The sequence below is a fragment of the Acanthopagrus latus genome, chromosome 3 (genome assembly GCF_904848185.1).
Source record: "Acanthopagrus latus isolate v.2019 chromosome 3, fAcaLat1.1, whole genome shotgun sequence".
Lineage (NCBI taxonomy): Eukaryota > Metazoa > Chordata > Actinopteri > Spariformes > Sparidae > Acanthopagrus > Acanthopagrus latus.
The window spans coordinates 2,372,846-2,387,995 of NC_051041.1; the positions used below are offsets into that span (position 1 = coordinate 2,372,846).

General features: G+C 45.2%; 1 protein-coding gene across 8 annotated transcripts; it reads right to left on the reverse strand.

Moving 5' to 3' along the window:
* Window positions 1–117: 117 nt before the first annotated feature.
* On the reverse strand, window positions 118–13,994 carry LOC119016617 (polyhomeotic-like protein 1). Of its 8 annotated transcripts, none has more exons than XM_037092622.1 (14): window positions 13,716–13,994; window positions 12,274–12,398; window positions 10,063–10,179; window positions 8,992–9,063; window positions 8,763–8,891; window positions 8,513–8,671; window positions 8,346–8,427; window positions 7,046–8,025; window positions 6,353–6,682; window positions 6,175–6,265; window positions 5,231–5,318; window positions 3,718–3,931; window positions 2,731–2,941; window positions 118–2,611 (listed from the first exon to the last, which is right to left on the reverse strand). In XM_037092622.1, the coding sequence occupies exons 2-14, from the start codon at window positions 12,394–12,396 to the stop codon at window positions 2,460–2,462; spliced, it is 2,748 nt and encodes a 915-aa protein (XP_036948517.1). In that variant the 5' UTR covers window positions 12,397–12,398; window positions 13,716–13,994; the 3' UTR covers window positions 118–2,459. The 8 variants fall into 8 exon arrangements, with proteins under 8 accessions (XP_036948517.1, XP_036948522.1, XP_036948519.1 ...); XM_037092627.1 differs by having other exon boundaries at window positions 3,718–3,913; window positions 8,355–8,427; window positions 10,069–10,179; window positions 12,274–12,401; XM_037092624.1 differs by having other exon boundaries at window positions 10,069–10,179; window positions 12,274–12,401.
* Between the last annotated feature and the right edge of the window lie 1,156 nt (window positions 13,995–15,150).

A 15,150-nucleotide genomic window follows, 5' to 3' on the forward strand; every position in this document is an offset into this window, starting at 1 on the left:
ACTTACGTCTGTACAGCGGCGACGCTGTGTGGTTTTAAAAACATTATGTAAAAGTTCATCGTGACATTTGTAGATCAGTTCGGTTCCATTTCATGAATAAAAACACAGATGTCACAGTTTTAAAACAGTTCCTTGATTATTTATTTGCATGATATTATTGTTAGCCTCTCCATGTCAAACTCAGTCCCCTCCAAGATTTTGCAGTTTTTTTCTGATTATTGCAAGCAAACACATTTTTTTTAAATTCTGGAGTAGCTTCTTTATAAAAACAAAAAAACAAAAACAAGTTTCTTGGTTTGTGACAAAAAGTGCTACTCTTTGGGAAAAAAAGTCTCAGTGATCTGCTTGTTAACAAATGTTTACATCGGTAATCAATGTAAAACTGCAACAATTCAATTAAAAAATGTTCGGCTAGCATTGCTTGTGATGCAGCACTTTTTTTGGCTTTTTACAGTTTTCCGAGGGATCTGCTGATTTAAACACTCCAAAATCCTGGCGGTCGACTATGACATATAAACACACAGCAATCAACGAGAGTATTATCTTCCTTGAAAGAAAAAAAGCTGTAGTTGCAACAGTCACTAACAATAAAGCCAAAGATAGCTAGCTAGAAAGGTAAATACTGTTGGTAGTTACACGCTATGTGACAAAAAGCTATGAGGAAGACAGCAAAGTTCCCCTTCATCAAGGTAGCTACGATTCAGTCACACTTTTTTTCGGGGGGGGGGAAGGCAACGGATGTCATTGCTCGAAATAACAAATCGTAAAAAAGTATGCACTAATATAAAACAAGGAATGGTATGAAAAGCAGTTAGAAAACAGACAATCCTCATCTAAACCTAAATCTTAGAGACTAGTGAGAAAGGCCACAAGGTTCACAGAGAGAGAACATGAGAAAAAACTCCTACGGTAAAAAGCTTAAACGAGGCAGTCCAGCAAACAAATGTGCATTTAAATATAAAGGCAAGTTTTACACTTATTACAGTATAGTTAAAGGTTTCTCTCACTCACACACACTCGCATCCATTCGGGTGAGATTCTTTTCTTTTTTTTTTTGTTGGTCTCATCCATCCTAAAACGTAGGTCCACATGTGGCAGCCAGCCGACGTTTCCTCAGGTTTTGTTCATGAATGTAGCGTTGAGATACTTCAGATTAACAGCCTATCGTCACATATTTATCTTGTGTGCATTCTTCATCTGTTTCTTTTTCAACTTTTTATGTGTCGCTTCACAAAATCAAGCCCATGATGTTCCCCCCACTTTCACTCACACGCTTCATACTTCTGATCTGGAGCAGCTGGTTGAACCATTTTGGGAAGGAAATTACAATTTTGAAATCGCCTCACAGAACAAAACTGTCACAGCTTTTGCACATTCGATCTCCTGGAGATGCTGAGTGAAAAAAAAACTGTTTTGAACGGCATTTTATCGGTCGTGTCTCATCTGCTGTCGATGTGCTCTGTATGAAAAGATTTGGTGAGAAAACTTTATGTGACGTCAGTATTTTTGTTTTTGGTGAAACACTCTCTGAACCTTGAAGGATTTGGGTTTTATTTTCAGCACCCTGTACTTTTAACTGTACCCTGTAAACTGCAGAATAGGCCGCTTCCAAAATAAAAAAGACGCCTGATGATGCCTATTCTCACATAATGAGTTTTAACACACACAATATTAAAGTTATAAATCACATAGTGTAAGCGCTGTTCTTAAAATTTTGGGTGGGTTCTAATTCAATTCTGCAGGTTTCTGTCCTAATTCTGTGCAGGTTTGTGGCTTAAATCCGGTTGTGAGGAGCCTCGATGAGAGAATCCTCTCAAACACAAGAATTTCGATGCCCAAGACGTGAGGAAATCTCTCAAAAATACTTTTCCTGAACAGTGTGATACAATGAATGAAAGAAATGTGACATAAAATGAAACAAAATTAGCACAGTTTAAGTCGAAGCCTGTGTAAAGGGCGGCTCTATTTGTGCACAACTTAAAAAAAAAAAAAAAAAAAAGTGGGAATCCTGCGCGAGTACAGCCTGATTATACAACACAAGTGATTTTAAGATTAAAAAATATACATTCAAAACCTTCATTTCTGCATTTTACAACACAGGCACAGGACTGAAGTTGTGCATCTTAAAAGCAAAAATGAAATCTTGGTGGAGGTTTTCTGACTGCAGCTACTGATCTTGCCATTTTAGCGAACATGAATCATCAACAAAATATAGTTCTGCAGATTTTTAACTCACAGACTTGTCAGATTTGCGAGGAACAATACAACAAGTGTAACAACCCTCCTGTGCAACAAACGACATGTAAAGATGTGGAGACGAGGGGAACAAACCAACAACAGATTCAAGTTGTTTTGAAAATGTACTGTACCTCCTACATTCACCTGCTCAACAGGGTGGAGACCAGGAGTTTGGGGTCAATGCTCAGGGCTTGACTTTGAACATGGCAGGATTTATGATATCAGTCTCTCAGGTTGTTAATGTGGGCGCAGATCTTGAGCGCAGGACCGAGCTTGATGTTCATGGTGGACATGAGGTGTTCCTCCTTCAGCAGCAGCAGGGCCTGACCGTCGATCTCCTGCGACAGGAACTGGGAGGCGATCTCCTCACAGCCTGCAGAGAGGAGGAAGAGGGATGTAAACAGAGAAAGAAATGTGGGGACGGAGGATGAAACAAAGGTAAAGAAGAATAACAGGCGGAGCGAATCAACAACTGCAACTTATTATTCCAACCTTGCAGTGAGGAAATAAACTGGGACACTTCCTCCACGCTCCACTGGCCGGGGCTCGCTGGGAGGCAGCTGGGAGGTGCAGAGGTTTCTGTCGGGAGCGGCGGAGGCGGCTGGTGGCAGGAGGCCGAGGAGGCGGGCGAGAGGGACATGGGGTCGTCTTCATCCTCCTCTCCACTGGACTCCTCCTCTGAGTGGCTGGACTCTGACCGGCACTGTGGGAGGACGAGGATTGTTAGAGAACATGGATAAAGTCTGACTCTAAATGTGCTGAACAAACTTTAAAACTGTTGTCACTGAAGACCTCAAAACAGTTTTGATGCATCGCAGAGAGTGAATGTGTGCAGCCTGCAGTGTTTTCTTGCAGCCACTAGGGGGCAGACAAGGTTACCATGAATGACTGCTGCTGATGGAGCCTAAAAACAGACCTGCCTGCTGGCTGAATGGCTGTTTTCTTGATGATGAGTTTATGTGCTTAATGTGGACGGCCATGTTCTCTCCGCTGACTTTGCAGCAACATTTTGAAGAAGACTCTTTTCTGTTGCAAGACGCAAATGCTTGCCTGCACAAATCCTGAAAGATCCTTAAAAACACAGTATGAAATTTCTGTCTTTTATTCTCTCCACATTTTGCTGAGTGTTGCGTCAGGAGAACCATGCGGACCTGCTGCTCACAACCGGCTAGTTCTGGAAGGAGAGTGAGCTGTAGAGCAAGAGCTTCAGGTCGTGTCAGATTATGCTCTGTTACGGAGTTGATTACAGATGGGACGACAGCTCATCATTAATTTTTAACTTTTGGAATTGAAAAGTGGATTTATCTTCTTTTTCGTTGGGTGAGAGAGAACCAGAGTCTCTGCTGAGTGCTGAGTCTAGTCAGAGTTGAACCTAATTCAAACTTTCCCTTCAGACAAACACAAACAGCCTCATCGCCATCACTATCTGTCTTACTAATGTAAGGTGAAGTAACTCAGATGTAATTGGTTCCCTCTCACCTTGACAGGTATGGGTCTCCCTGCTATCTTGGCACTGGCTATTTCTGAGCTGGTCCTGCGGGGGACCCTCCGCCTGGTGATCCCTCCCTCCTCGTCGGAGTTGGAGAAGTGACCGTGCCCTTGATCCTGATCCGGAGCGTGACCTTGACTTTGACCCTGCCGCACGCAGAAATGCTGCCTGAAGCTGACGTTGTACCTGGGGAACCAATACATACTGTATCGTAGACAAAGAGTGACATATACGGTACTGAAGCCAAGACGAGCAACACATACAGTTTTTATCTCTTTGCGCCATACGAGGTATACAATCCATACGCATGTAGTGGGCAAAGGGACAAATGCAAAGCAGAAGCAGAGAATGTAAAAAACCATAGACTGTTTCAAACAATGCAGACAGAGCATTGTTTATATAGTGAAACACAATAAATACAACGTACATTTTAATGTGGAGCAAATTTAAAAAGAGAAAAAGAATCAATTGGACTAACTGCGCTGCGTTTTGACATGAGAACAGACAAACGTTTACATGCTGTCTTTGTAGAGAAGAGTGGATGAGGTGGATGCTATCACAGTACGCAAACATACGTGTAAAACATGACAACATGAAACATACATGCTGTGAAATATGCAGCTGAAGCCACCTCAGAACTCACACACTGCTGTAAAACTGTTTCAGTTTGTGAAAAGTTCGTTAAATAGGTGCAATACGTCAGAATTAGCCACTGAGCAAACCAGAGTAAACGCTAACTGTAGCTGCTGTCGGCTAGTTAGCTCGGTTGGCTGTGAAGCTAACAGTCCTGTAAGGTGACTCTGCCTGAGCTAGCTGTTGGTTAGCATGCTAACTTCATTTCAAATCTCTGCAACAAAACATAAAACAACTTGACACTGTTGTTTCTTCAGATTCTGGTGATTGTTTTAGTAAAAGGAAACATAATTTTTAGGTATTTTGAGTTACCACTAGAACAGGTTTACATGATTTAAAGCTCAAAAACACATAACATTATTGTCCTGTGCTGCAGCTCTATATCCGTTACTGTCTCTTTAAGGCCCCTCCTACTGAATACCTCTGCTCTGATTGGTCAGCTCACACATGCCTGAACAAACACCACTAACAACAACTGATCACCTGTGCGTAATTAAAGTTTACTGCCGAACTAGCAACTAAGCGTAAATTATGCATATGTGTGACTCAGTGATGTAGTGTGATGTCACAAATTCACAGAGTTAAAGGCGGGGCTTCTGGCGAGGTGTTTAAGGAGTAGGAGTGTTGGTGCGGACTTCTTCAATTTAAACTTCCAAGATCTTTTACATACACACAAAGCTATAAAACACTGAAGGAATGTGGGAAAAAAACTTAATATTTGAATGTTTTGAACTAAACTTCTGACATATTGCACCTTTGAACCATGACAGAGATCAGGCTACAGCGGCCGCAGCTCTCAGCAGGGCAGTGTTTTTTGATTTCCAACATGGCTGCGGCTGCATATATTATATTTCATGCATGTTGAAGTACCTCTTGGCACAAGTCATGGAGCAGAACCTTTTGGTGCCTCTGAACTGGCTGGCAGGAGCAAAGTTTTTACAGTACTCACACTTCAGCACTGAGGGGGAAAGTTTGGAGGAGAAACAGAAGCAGACGGTAAACATATCATTTCTATGAATGTGTACATAAATAACTGTGTTGCACCCTGATAATGTTACATTACAAAATCCTGAGAACGCACTAAAATAGCTTCCAGATTCTCTTTTCTCTGTCGTAACACCACAATGAAAGAAGACGACTGTAATATTTGACTTGTTGTCGTTAAGCCGCCTTCCAGTCAAAGTCGGAGGTGGGAAATTCCAGGCTGAAGAGGGCGTAATTAAAACCTCTGTGCGTTCCTGCGGCCCGGCTCAGACAAACAAGGGTCAAACAACGGTCACATCGTTGCATGGTGCAAAAAAATACTGCCAGAAATAATTAACAGAACACAGAGTCAGTATGTGTGGTCTGTTGATCATATCTGGCAGCGTTAAAGGAACAGTTTACCCAAAAATGAAAAATTCAGTCATTATCTCCTCGTGCTGACGGAAAGTCTGGTGACATCGTCCAGCATCCTCCAAAACAACTGAAGCATGTTTTAAAATGTAGATAATAACTGATTAAAAAAGAAAATGGCTCTTGCTGATGAAGGTTTCATGTCCAGTTGCCTACGATAAAGCACTTAGGCTCCATACAGCCGGCATCATCCAAGTATAAGCCGTGAGAAACGAGTCACTTTAGCCACTAAGCTAACATAGTTAGCACACTACCTACAACAACGCTGTTTTGCTGTTAAGCTCCAGAAATATTTTGTGGACTACAAAAACGTCCCCCGACTTTCCATCAGCATGAACGTGAGTAGATAACGGTGGAATTTTCATTTTTGGGTGAACTGTTCCTTTAAGCAGATAATCAAATAGTTTCAGAGCAGTTACCTGTCGCTGTCGTGACTGTCTCTGACTGGTTAGTGTCCGGACTGTCGTTAGTTAAATCCTCACCAGCCGAGTCCTTTACTGAACCACAAACCTGTGAAGCGAACAGTGAAAGAGTGACAGCAAAGGTTGGTTAATGTGTCTTAAGAGGGATTAAAAACTACAAATCCCATGAACTCACAGGGAAAGGCTCCGCCCCTTCCTGGATGACGAAGCCCTCTATGAGGTGCGTGAGGACGTTGGGTTTGACCACAGCCTGGGGGGGAGGAGCTCGCTCCCCCTGTCCACAGACCCCACGAGACACTGCCAGCACCGGGGAGGGAGAGGAGGAGGCCGGAGGAGGAGGAGGAGCAACAGAGCCTGGTGGGGAGGTGAGGGCTTCGATGGGATTGGTCGGGAGCGCTGAGGGGTGATCTCTGACTGGCTGGAGCCGTGGAGGGGAGGGGCCATCCTCGTCGTTGGCTGAATTGGAGTCTGATTTTCTTTTTAGGGAGCCGGTCAGCTGTTTTCCCTAAGAGGAAGAAATAGTTTGAATGGATGAACAGATGAAGAGACAACAGAACAGCTGGAACAAGAGATGGTTATTCTTAGGAATCGAAGGTAGCTCACGATGCTTTATTTTGCTGGAGCTAGCTTTGGCTGAAAATCGAAATCACACGTTTGCTGCAAAGGCTTAAAAATCTGCTTAGTACTTGATGCTCTCTATTTAGAAACTTCTATCTAGATAAAAAAAGACTCGTGTACAAGGAAAGAAGTGAAAATGAAAGCTGTGCCAACAGAAGTTATTTCAACCCGCCTCAAACTGCAAGTAAAGAAACATTTCATCTGGAAACACTCTGATGTAATCTCGACTACACAGCAGTAATCAGCTGACCTGCGGTGTCTGACTTCCTGCTGAGTCTCCGTTGGTGGTCACACCAGCCAATGCTCCTCTCTGCTCCTCTGTCACCAGCGGGAGGGAGAGAGAGGAGCGGGACACGGAGGCGGGAGGCGAGGAGATGGTGGTGGACTGGGAGGAGGCGGGGCTCGAAGCCAGGGGTCCGTTCTGTGTCTGTCCAGAGCTCTGATTGGCCTGCGGATGCACCTGAGAGACCTGAGCCAACGGGGGAGCCTCCTGTGGCGACTGAAGCGTCTTTAGCCCCACCCCTCGGCCCACGACCCCGCCCTCCCTGGAAGCGATGGACGCCACCATGGTGAGCAGGCTGGACGAGCTGTTGAGGACGGCGGCTCCGTCCTGGCAGCAGCTGCCCCGGGCCAGAGCCAGAGCCTGGGTGTTTCCCAGCGTGCTCTGTCTCGCACCCACAATCTGGACCGGGATGTGTGGCGGCTGGGGGGGCTGGGCGGAGCTACTGGTGGGAGGCGGGGCAGGCAGGATGGGAGGGGGGTTCCTAGAAGGCAGCTGGAGGGGCAGCCGGAGCCCCTGCAGAGTTTTAGGCTGGATGGGGATGGGTCCGTTACCGTGGCCTGGTTTCTCCCCGCTGAGCGAGGTCTTCTGCAGCGGCTGCACCACCAGCGTCTGAGCATTGACCGCCGGTTTGATGGTCGCCGTGCCGACAGGATAACCATGAGGCTGGGACGTTGCGCTGGACGTTAGGAGCAGAGTGTGTGCTGCCGTGGGAGCTGTGGTTCCCGTGGTGAGAGTCCGGGTCCCGTGAAGCAGGAGCTGCGAGAGAGGGATGGAGGAGGTGGAGGACGAGGAGGAGGCACCGGAGGAGGAGGATGCGTGGGCTTTGAGGTTGGTCGGCTGGGGGTACGTGGGGATTTTGATGTGGGGCGGCTGAGGCTGAGGCTGGCTGGGCTTCGTGGGGGACTGGGAGTTGGACTGGTGGGAGGGCTGGACCAGGGAGTAGGCAGCTGGAAGAGGAGAGAATAAAACAACATTTATGACACTTTAACTGGCAGCGAGAACAAGCTGTGACCACACCACCTCGCGTGATTATCACCTTATAAACTCCATATGGGGACCTGTTGGCAAACACACATATTACACATTCATCCTAATCTGATGAATGTTAAATCCAATATTCACCACTATTGATGTTTCTGAAACCAAATTTCACACCGACAGCAAATTTCTTGCAAATACAAGATGATTTATGATAATTTATTTGATTTATTGTTTTTGATTCGTGACCATTAACACGAACTAACGTGCAGTTCAGTTTCCTCCCTACCAGACTCACTCCTCTCTGGGGCTTCAGTCTTCACACCGATGCCTTTGGTACCGGAAACACCTCGCATGGCCAGATTCTGCACCTGGAGACGGGAAGAACGAACACGGAGGTCAAGCTGTGGCAAGAATCAAAGTTAGCACCCTCATCTGTTCATCGTTTCCACAAACCTGGTCGTTATCTGACTGGCTGGCGGAAGAGGAAGTCGTTGTCACTTCCTGCTGCTGAGCCTGCGGCTGCTGGGTGACGGTTGCCACGGCAGCGGTTGCCGTGTTGCCAGGCATGAAGATGAGCTGCGAGGAGATGGGCGCCCTGAGGGAGCGGTTGACCTGCAGGGCGACAGGACGGCATCAAACACAGGAAGTAAACAAACCCTGCAGTGTGTGAAGGATAATCTGCACCACATGCTGATAAACTCACCCTCAGGTACATCTGTCCCTGTCCACCTGCCGCCCCACTCAGCAGCACCGACTGGCTGATTGTGGACGTTGCCGAGGCTCCTATTGGACGGCTGCTGGTTGTGGACCCTGATCCAGATGTTACGCTGGCCTGTCAGATGATAATCAGTAACTTCAGTTTGGAGGATTGATGCAGGTTAATGTGCACTGGGAGGAAATGTTAACATGTGACCACAGAAGACAGTACATACAGCTGTGGTGCTGGTGGTCTGAGAGGAGCTGCTGCTGGACGGACTGGACTGACGACTGGCTGCCAGAGTCGCCTGGGAAGGAGAGGAAGAGGAAGGAGAGGTAGAGGAAGAGGAAGAGGAAGGAAAGATAGAGGTAGAGGAAGAGGAAGAGGAGAGGGAGAGGGAGAGGGATAGGAAGTGGAAGAGGAAGAGGAAGGAGAAGTAGAGGTAGAGGAAGAGGAAGGAGAGGTAGAGGAAGAGGTAAAGGAAGAGGTAGAGGAAGGAGAAGTAGAGGAAAAGGAAGACACAGAGGAAGGAGAGGTAGAGGAAGAGGAAGAAGAAGCGGAAGGAGAGGTAGAGAAAGAGGAAGAGGAAGTGGAAGGAAATATAGAGGAAGAGGAAGAGGGAGAGGAAGTATAAGAGGAAGAGGAAGAAGAAGAGGAAGGACAGGTAGAGGAAGAGGAAAAGGAAGACGAAGGAGAGGTAGAGGAAGTGGAAGAGGAAGGAGAGGTAGAGGAAGAGGACGAAGGGCAGAAGAAGAAGAAGATGGAAAAGAGGAAAAAGAAGATGAAAAAAAGAAGAAGTCGTCATCAGGTTAAAGTACAATAACAATGAAATCTTAATCAAAAGTGGTCATGTGATTTATACATCTGTAGTGTTGTGAAATTCATTAATGTGTTATACTGTGACACCAGGATTTCTCCTCAGACTATAACTGCACCATAAAAACTTTACAACTGTCAGATAATTGTAGAAATAGTCCAATAAAACAAACAGTGCACAGCTCCAGGCTGCTGATAGTAAAAGGCAGTTTCACTCTTCGTGACTTTATGTAGAAATGTGGAGCTGAAGGTTTCTGTGACTGAAGAGATGTTCAAATGTGGCTTTTTATTTGAGTCACAGACTGGATACATATTTATACATAAATTAGATTTCTCTTCCATCTTGTTTGTTTCTAGTCATGCTGGTTTGTTCATCTCATCTCATTTTATTCTGTGTTTCCTGATTCATAAGATCAGCTGTTTGATTTATCTCTCGTCTTTTTTTTTTTTCTGTCTCTGCGAGGCAATATTATGAATGACATCCACACACCTTTACCTGCTGCACAGCTGCCAGGTTCTGCAGCTGGGCGTTGTTGATCTGCTGCTGCAGCATCAGCTGCTGGAAGTACTGAGCCGCGTTGGGCTGCCTCTGTAACGCCTGCAGGGCCTGGAGGGAGGAAGGGAGGAGACAAATGAGAAATCGAGGGGCGGCAAAGAAAATGGAGGAAGAGAGAAGAAAGGTGGACATGAAGAGGGATGTACTGGAGGGTGATGAACGAGACAACTTGAGAAGGAGAGATGGAGACGACAAGATGAGGATGTGGAGGAAAGAGAAGGAGAGACTTGGAAGATAAAGGAAGTTCAGTGGCATGAAAAATGAGAGGAGAAGGAAGAGGAGAGAGGAGAAAGGAGGGCAGCAGAGAGGGAGGGACGCTGTAGCCCAGCTGCCAGCTGCCTGATGTATGAGCAGAGGCTCGTACTGTAATAAGTTGAGGGATGAAAGCGAGCGCGGCGGCCCGGATTAGTGCGTTCAGGGTGACAAAGACAGATGGCCGTGCAGGGTGACAGCAGCCTGGGAAAATCACGCCACGACTCCACCTCTCTCAGCTCTTCATCACTTCCTGCTTCTCAGCTCAAACACACATAAATCAGAGAAGATGAAGACGAACTGAAGTCGCTTAGACACACAAACAAGCTCCGCTCTCGCTTCAACAACACCAACACACACTCTGTACATTTGTGATGTGAAAGATTCCAGACGAAACATAAACCCACAAACACAAAGACAGACCAAGCAACAAATACTTTCCTCTGTCGAACCTTAAATCTCTCTGCCAGGGTTTTATGCCTGGAAATAATAAGCTTTATTATAATAATGTCATCTAATCTAATCCAGTGGATGTAGATTTATAGTTTTAATCACTTTCTTTTAATTCTGCGAGAACAGCCAAAAGCTTCCTGAAGTCTCATTTTGTTCAATCGAGACCTGAATCACATTTTCATGTGCTGTCAGATCCCCAGGCGGGCAGCCTAGATGTGGTCACGTTCTAATGCTCCACTTTAGAGATTTTTTTGCGAGGACGTTCATAACCTGCAGCAGGAGCGACACAAGACGAATCTTTTTATTTTCCTTCGAGTCCTGGACCATCATCCTCTGGGTGAGAGTGATGCATGCAGGGAAATAGACGGGAATGGCTGATGTGCACATGGAGGAGATGTACAGAATTTCAGGAGCAGGGCTGAAATATTAATCAAGATCAAAATCACAACACGGCCGAGGGAACTGAGGGAGAAGAAGGTGATTTGATCGTCTCCTGCAAAAATCAGATAATACGATTTTTTTGTAAAAATGATCATTCTCACAAAAAAATTTGATTAATATATTTGACTGAACGAGATGAGACTTAAGTAAAGAAAGAAAAGAAAGTTAATAAAATTATTTAAAATGTACGTATGAGAGTTTAATTCACATTATATTTTGTCACATCGTCGACTTCGTTCCTCAGTCTGACTCGTTCTCTTTTAATGACAGACAACCAAACGAAACATGCCGTTGCATTACAAGCGAGCACACAAGAAAATCAAGTACAACTGTTTAACAAAGGTGTCGTCGTTTTGCAGAAACATCACACATCATGTGTTTAACAAGGCTGGATTACAGTGAGGGCTGTCGGGAAGATATAATCTGTAGCTCTCCCGCTGATGAGTAAATGATGCAGGTGTCATCATGCACAGTCTGGCAAATTACTTTGCCAACTACTGCGACGGTGATGTGAGTAATACACTCATCAGGAACGGTGCTGTTTGCAGTTTAATCTCACTGCAGAAACGTAACGATGACGGTGTGATGTTGGTGTCCTCATTACATCTGGAGAACATGATGTCGTGGCTGGAGCATCTTATAATTGCACGTTGTGACATATTTTACCTTCATGTGAAATTACAGCCTCTGAGATCGGAATTAAATCGCACAGCCCTAAATTACCGGCAACACAGAGGATTAGCTGAGTCGGCACCAGCGCAGAGAAGACACCAAGTTAGAAAATAAAAGTATTTCATGTGTGGGGACGACTGAATGTGTTCCTGCTGAATACACAGTAAATATTAGAGCTGAGGTTTTTCTTCAGTTCACTTCAGTTTTGTCGCTGCTGAGGATTGAAAAGACAAACACACATCTGAGCAGAATCAAGCCTGTAAACTGTAAACAAACCTGTAACAGACGCCTCTCACACACACACACACACCTCACACACACACCTACCTGCACGGCCTGTCTTTCATACAGCGACATGGAATTCATCGGCGAGGGGCGGGAGCTGGTCCCAGACGCAGCGCTCCCATTGGTGGAGGCCCCCTGCTGGTTCTGCTCCCCGTCCGTCTCCATGACTGCTGAGGAGACAGAGCAGCCGTCCATCAGTCACAACACACACACACACACACACAAACACACACTTCACTTAGTCTGAGAGAGGCCGGCTGATGATGAACGGCCCGTCACTGCTCCCGACACACACACACACACACACTCTCTGACTCCATGTTTCAGTGGTGTAAACACTGACTGATGGAGTCCCGGTCACACTTTTCTTCTGACGCTTCAACATCATTTTTCTGAGTTGTCTCACAAACTGTCACTTGCAGGAACGCACAACTGTTTTGTCCACATCACAACATTATTATATACACATACATTCATTAAACTTTAAATGAGTAGTTGCCGTTAAAAAAATTAAACCGATTAAAAACACACGAGCACAAACAGTGAGTATCTTGATACTTACTTACAGAATATTTCAAAATAAAATACACATTACTGGCAGAAGAATGTTTGTGGAGTGTGTTTAATTAAAAGGCAAATCATTCACGGCTGATACCGAAAATTCATTTCCCCTTTTTTTGTATTTTAACCTGCAGTGTTTGCACACCTGAGGATAAATTGTGTGGTTAATGTCTACATGGTGTGGCTCCACACAGGAGCAGCTGCTCTACATGATGTTACTGTTAATGTTGTTCTTCTTCTTCTCTGTGTTTATTAGCTCTGCACAAACCAACTTTAAAGGTGCATACCGCCACATACTGCATGCAAGTCAACTAAAGCAATTTGACTTTGCATCATCTGCTATAATTATCACCTGCAGACGACCGATAATGCACATTTTACATTAACTGATGATCGTGCACGCCTGATATCTTTTTGAAAACTGCACATGAACGCATCACAGCAGAGACAGAAGCAGAATTCAAATGATTTTCCTTCATGCAAAAGACCAAAGCTTCTGTAAACAACATATATAAAAGCATAATGTGCACAACACTCTTCATCTCAGCATCTGTAACTGTGCTCCTCTGTCAGAAACACTGTTTACTTTCATTCATCTACTCTGATTATTATCATTATGCTGTCCCACTTTAACCTCCTCTGCACTGACTCTGGATCTGTTTGGATCTGGTGTTGTATCCATCACACCTCAGCAGCAGTCTATCATTATCACCCCCCACCTACACACACACACACACACACACACACACACACACACACACACACACACACACACACTCAGCTGCTGTTAGCCTAGCTGCTCTCCTCCATGTTCCAGCCCGGTCCACACACCGGAGGCTACTCCTCTTAGCATCCCGCTAACCGCTGCTGCTGTCTGGCTCGCTCACCAGAGGAGGAGGGGGGAGGTCTCGGTCCGTGCTTACCGTCACCGGTCCGGGTTTCTCAGCCTCCTCCTGCAGCCGGCCGCCCGCTGCAAACCGTGTCCGGGGGGCTTGTTGGGCCTGTGCAGCCCGCTGGTGCTGTTCTGGTGCGTGCAGTGTGCAGGACGGCCGCGGCAGCAGCAGAACCAGCAGCAGCAGCAGCGATTTCACTGTTTTGCATAAATTTGCAGCTGATGTGTTGTTGGAGGGCAACGCCTCCTTTCTCCTGCTCTGCCTTTTCCGGCGCGACGGGATGACGGAGCAGCAGGACGGGTGGAGAGGAGAGGATGGAGGGGGAGGGGTCCAGTCTGTCTGGACCGGACCAGGTGTTACACCACGTCCTGTGACCCAGATTCTGCAGGAGCCTCAGACCCTGAACACGCTGAAGGCTCACAGACTGCAGAGCAAACACACAAACATGCACACAGTGCTTCATGATTTTTATTGTATGTGTGTGTGAAGCTGGAAAACACACAGAACCAATACAGTACCGATAGAAATATTGATCTTAATATCCTGGAAAACCTGGAAAACAGACATGGAAAGTGAGAGAAAATGCTAACTGTCCTTGAAAAATCTTTAAACTCCCAGAATTAGCAGCATACTATTGAATATACTGTAAAGCAATTTGTTTGCTTTAATTTTTGTCTTTGTATATTTATATTTATATCTATATTTATTGTATATACTGTTGCTCTTAATTAAAGTCACTATGAGGAAGTTCTAGCGCCCCCTGTGGACAAAAGTGGTTCGATCCCTCGTAAAGATCTTTGCATTTGTTTTGGAGGCGAGACCTGCAGGATGGATCGCGATGAAGTCATTAATTCATTTGTGATATATATGATCAGAACCAAGCACAGGCATTTATAAATATAGATAAGTATATAAACAAATAAATAAATATATGAAAATCTGTTCGCTGATGGTCTCATTTGCTGTGACAGGTCGTCTATAATCATCAGAGGAATCAGAGACTGTTTCATAAACACTTGGCAAAATTATTATTTATTTTATAATGTTCTAATAATCAATAGCTTCAGCTCTAATAATGACTGACCTGCTCTCAGCATCTGTGACTGACTTTCCAGCAATTCCTCGGTTATCTGTGTTCATGCAGCAATGGTTAATGTACCATAGAGGATCATTTGGGATATAAATTGATTAATTAAGGAACTTATTACTGTATTGGCTCTTTTCTATAATGCTGGGACAAAATATTCTGCTCCTCTGCCACTACACTGAGTGAAAAAGGATTATAGCCAACCGACTAGCCATTTTCGACTTCTTCTTCTTGTGTTCGGTTTCTCCTTCTACTGTCTGTTTGTATACAGCGAACAAGCTTCATTCACATGCTCCCTCTCCTCTCTGTTTTCAGTGAATTTCAAGCGCCACCTATAGGCCTGGAATATGAACTAAAGCATGTTGAGTCGTTTACAAT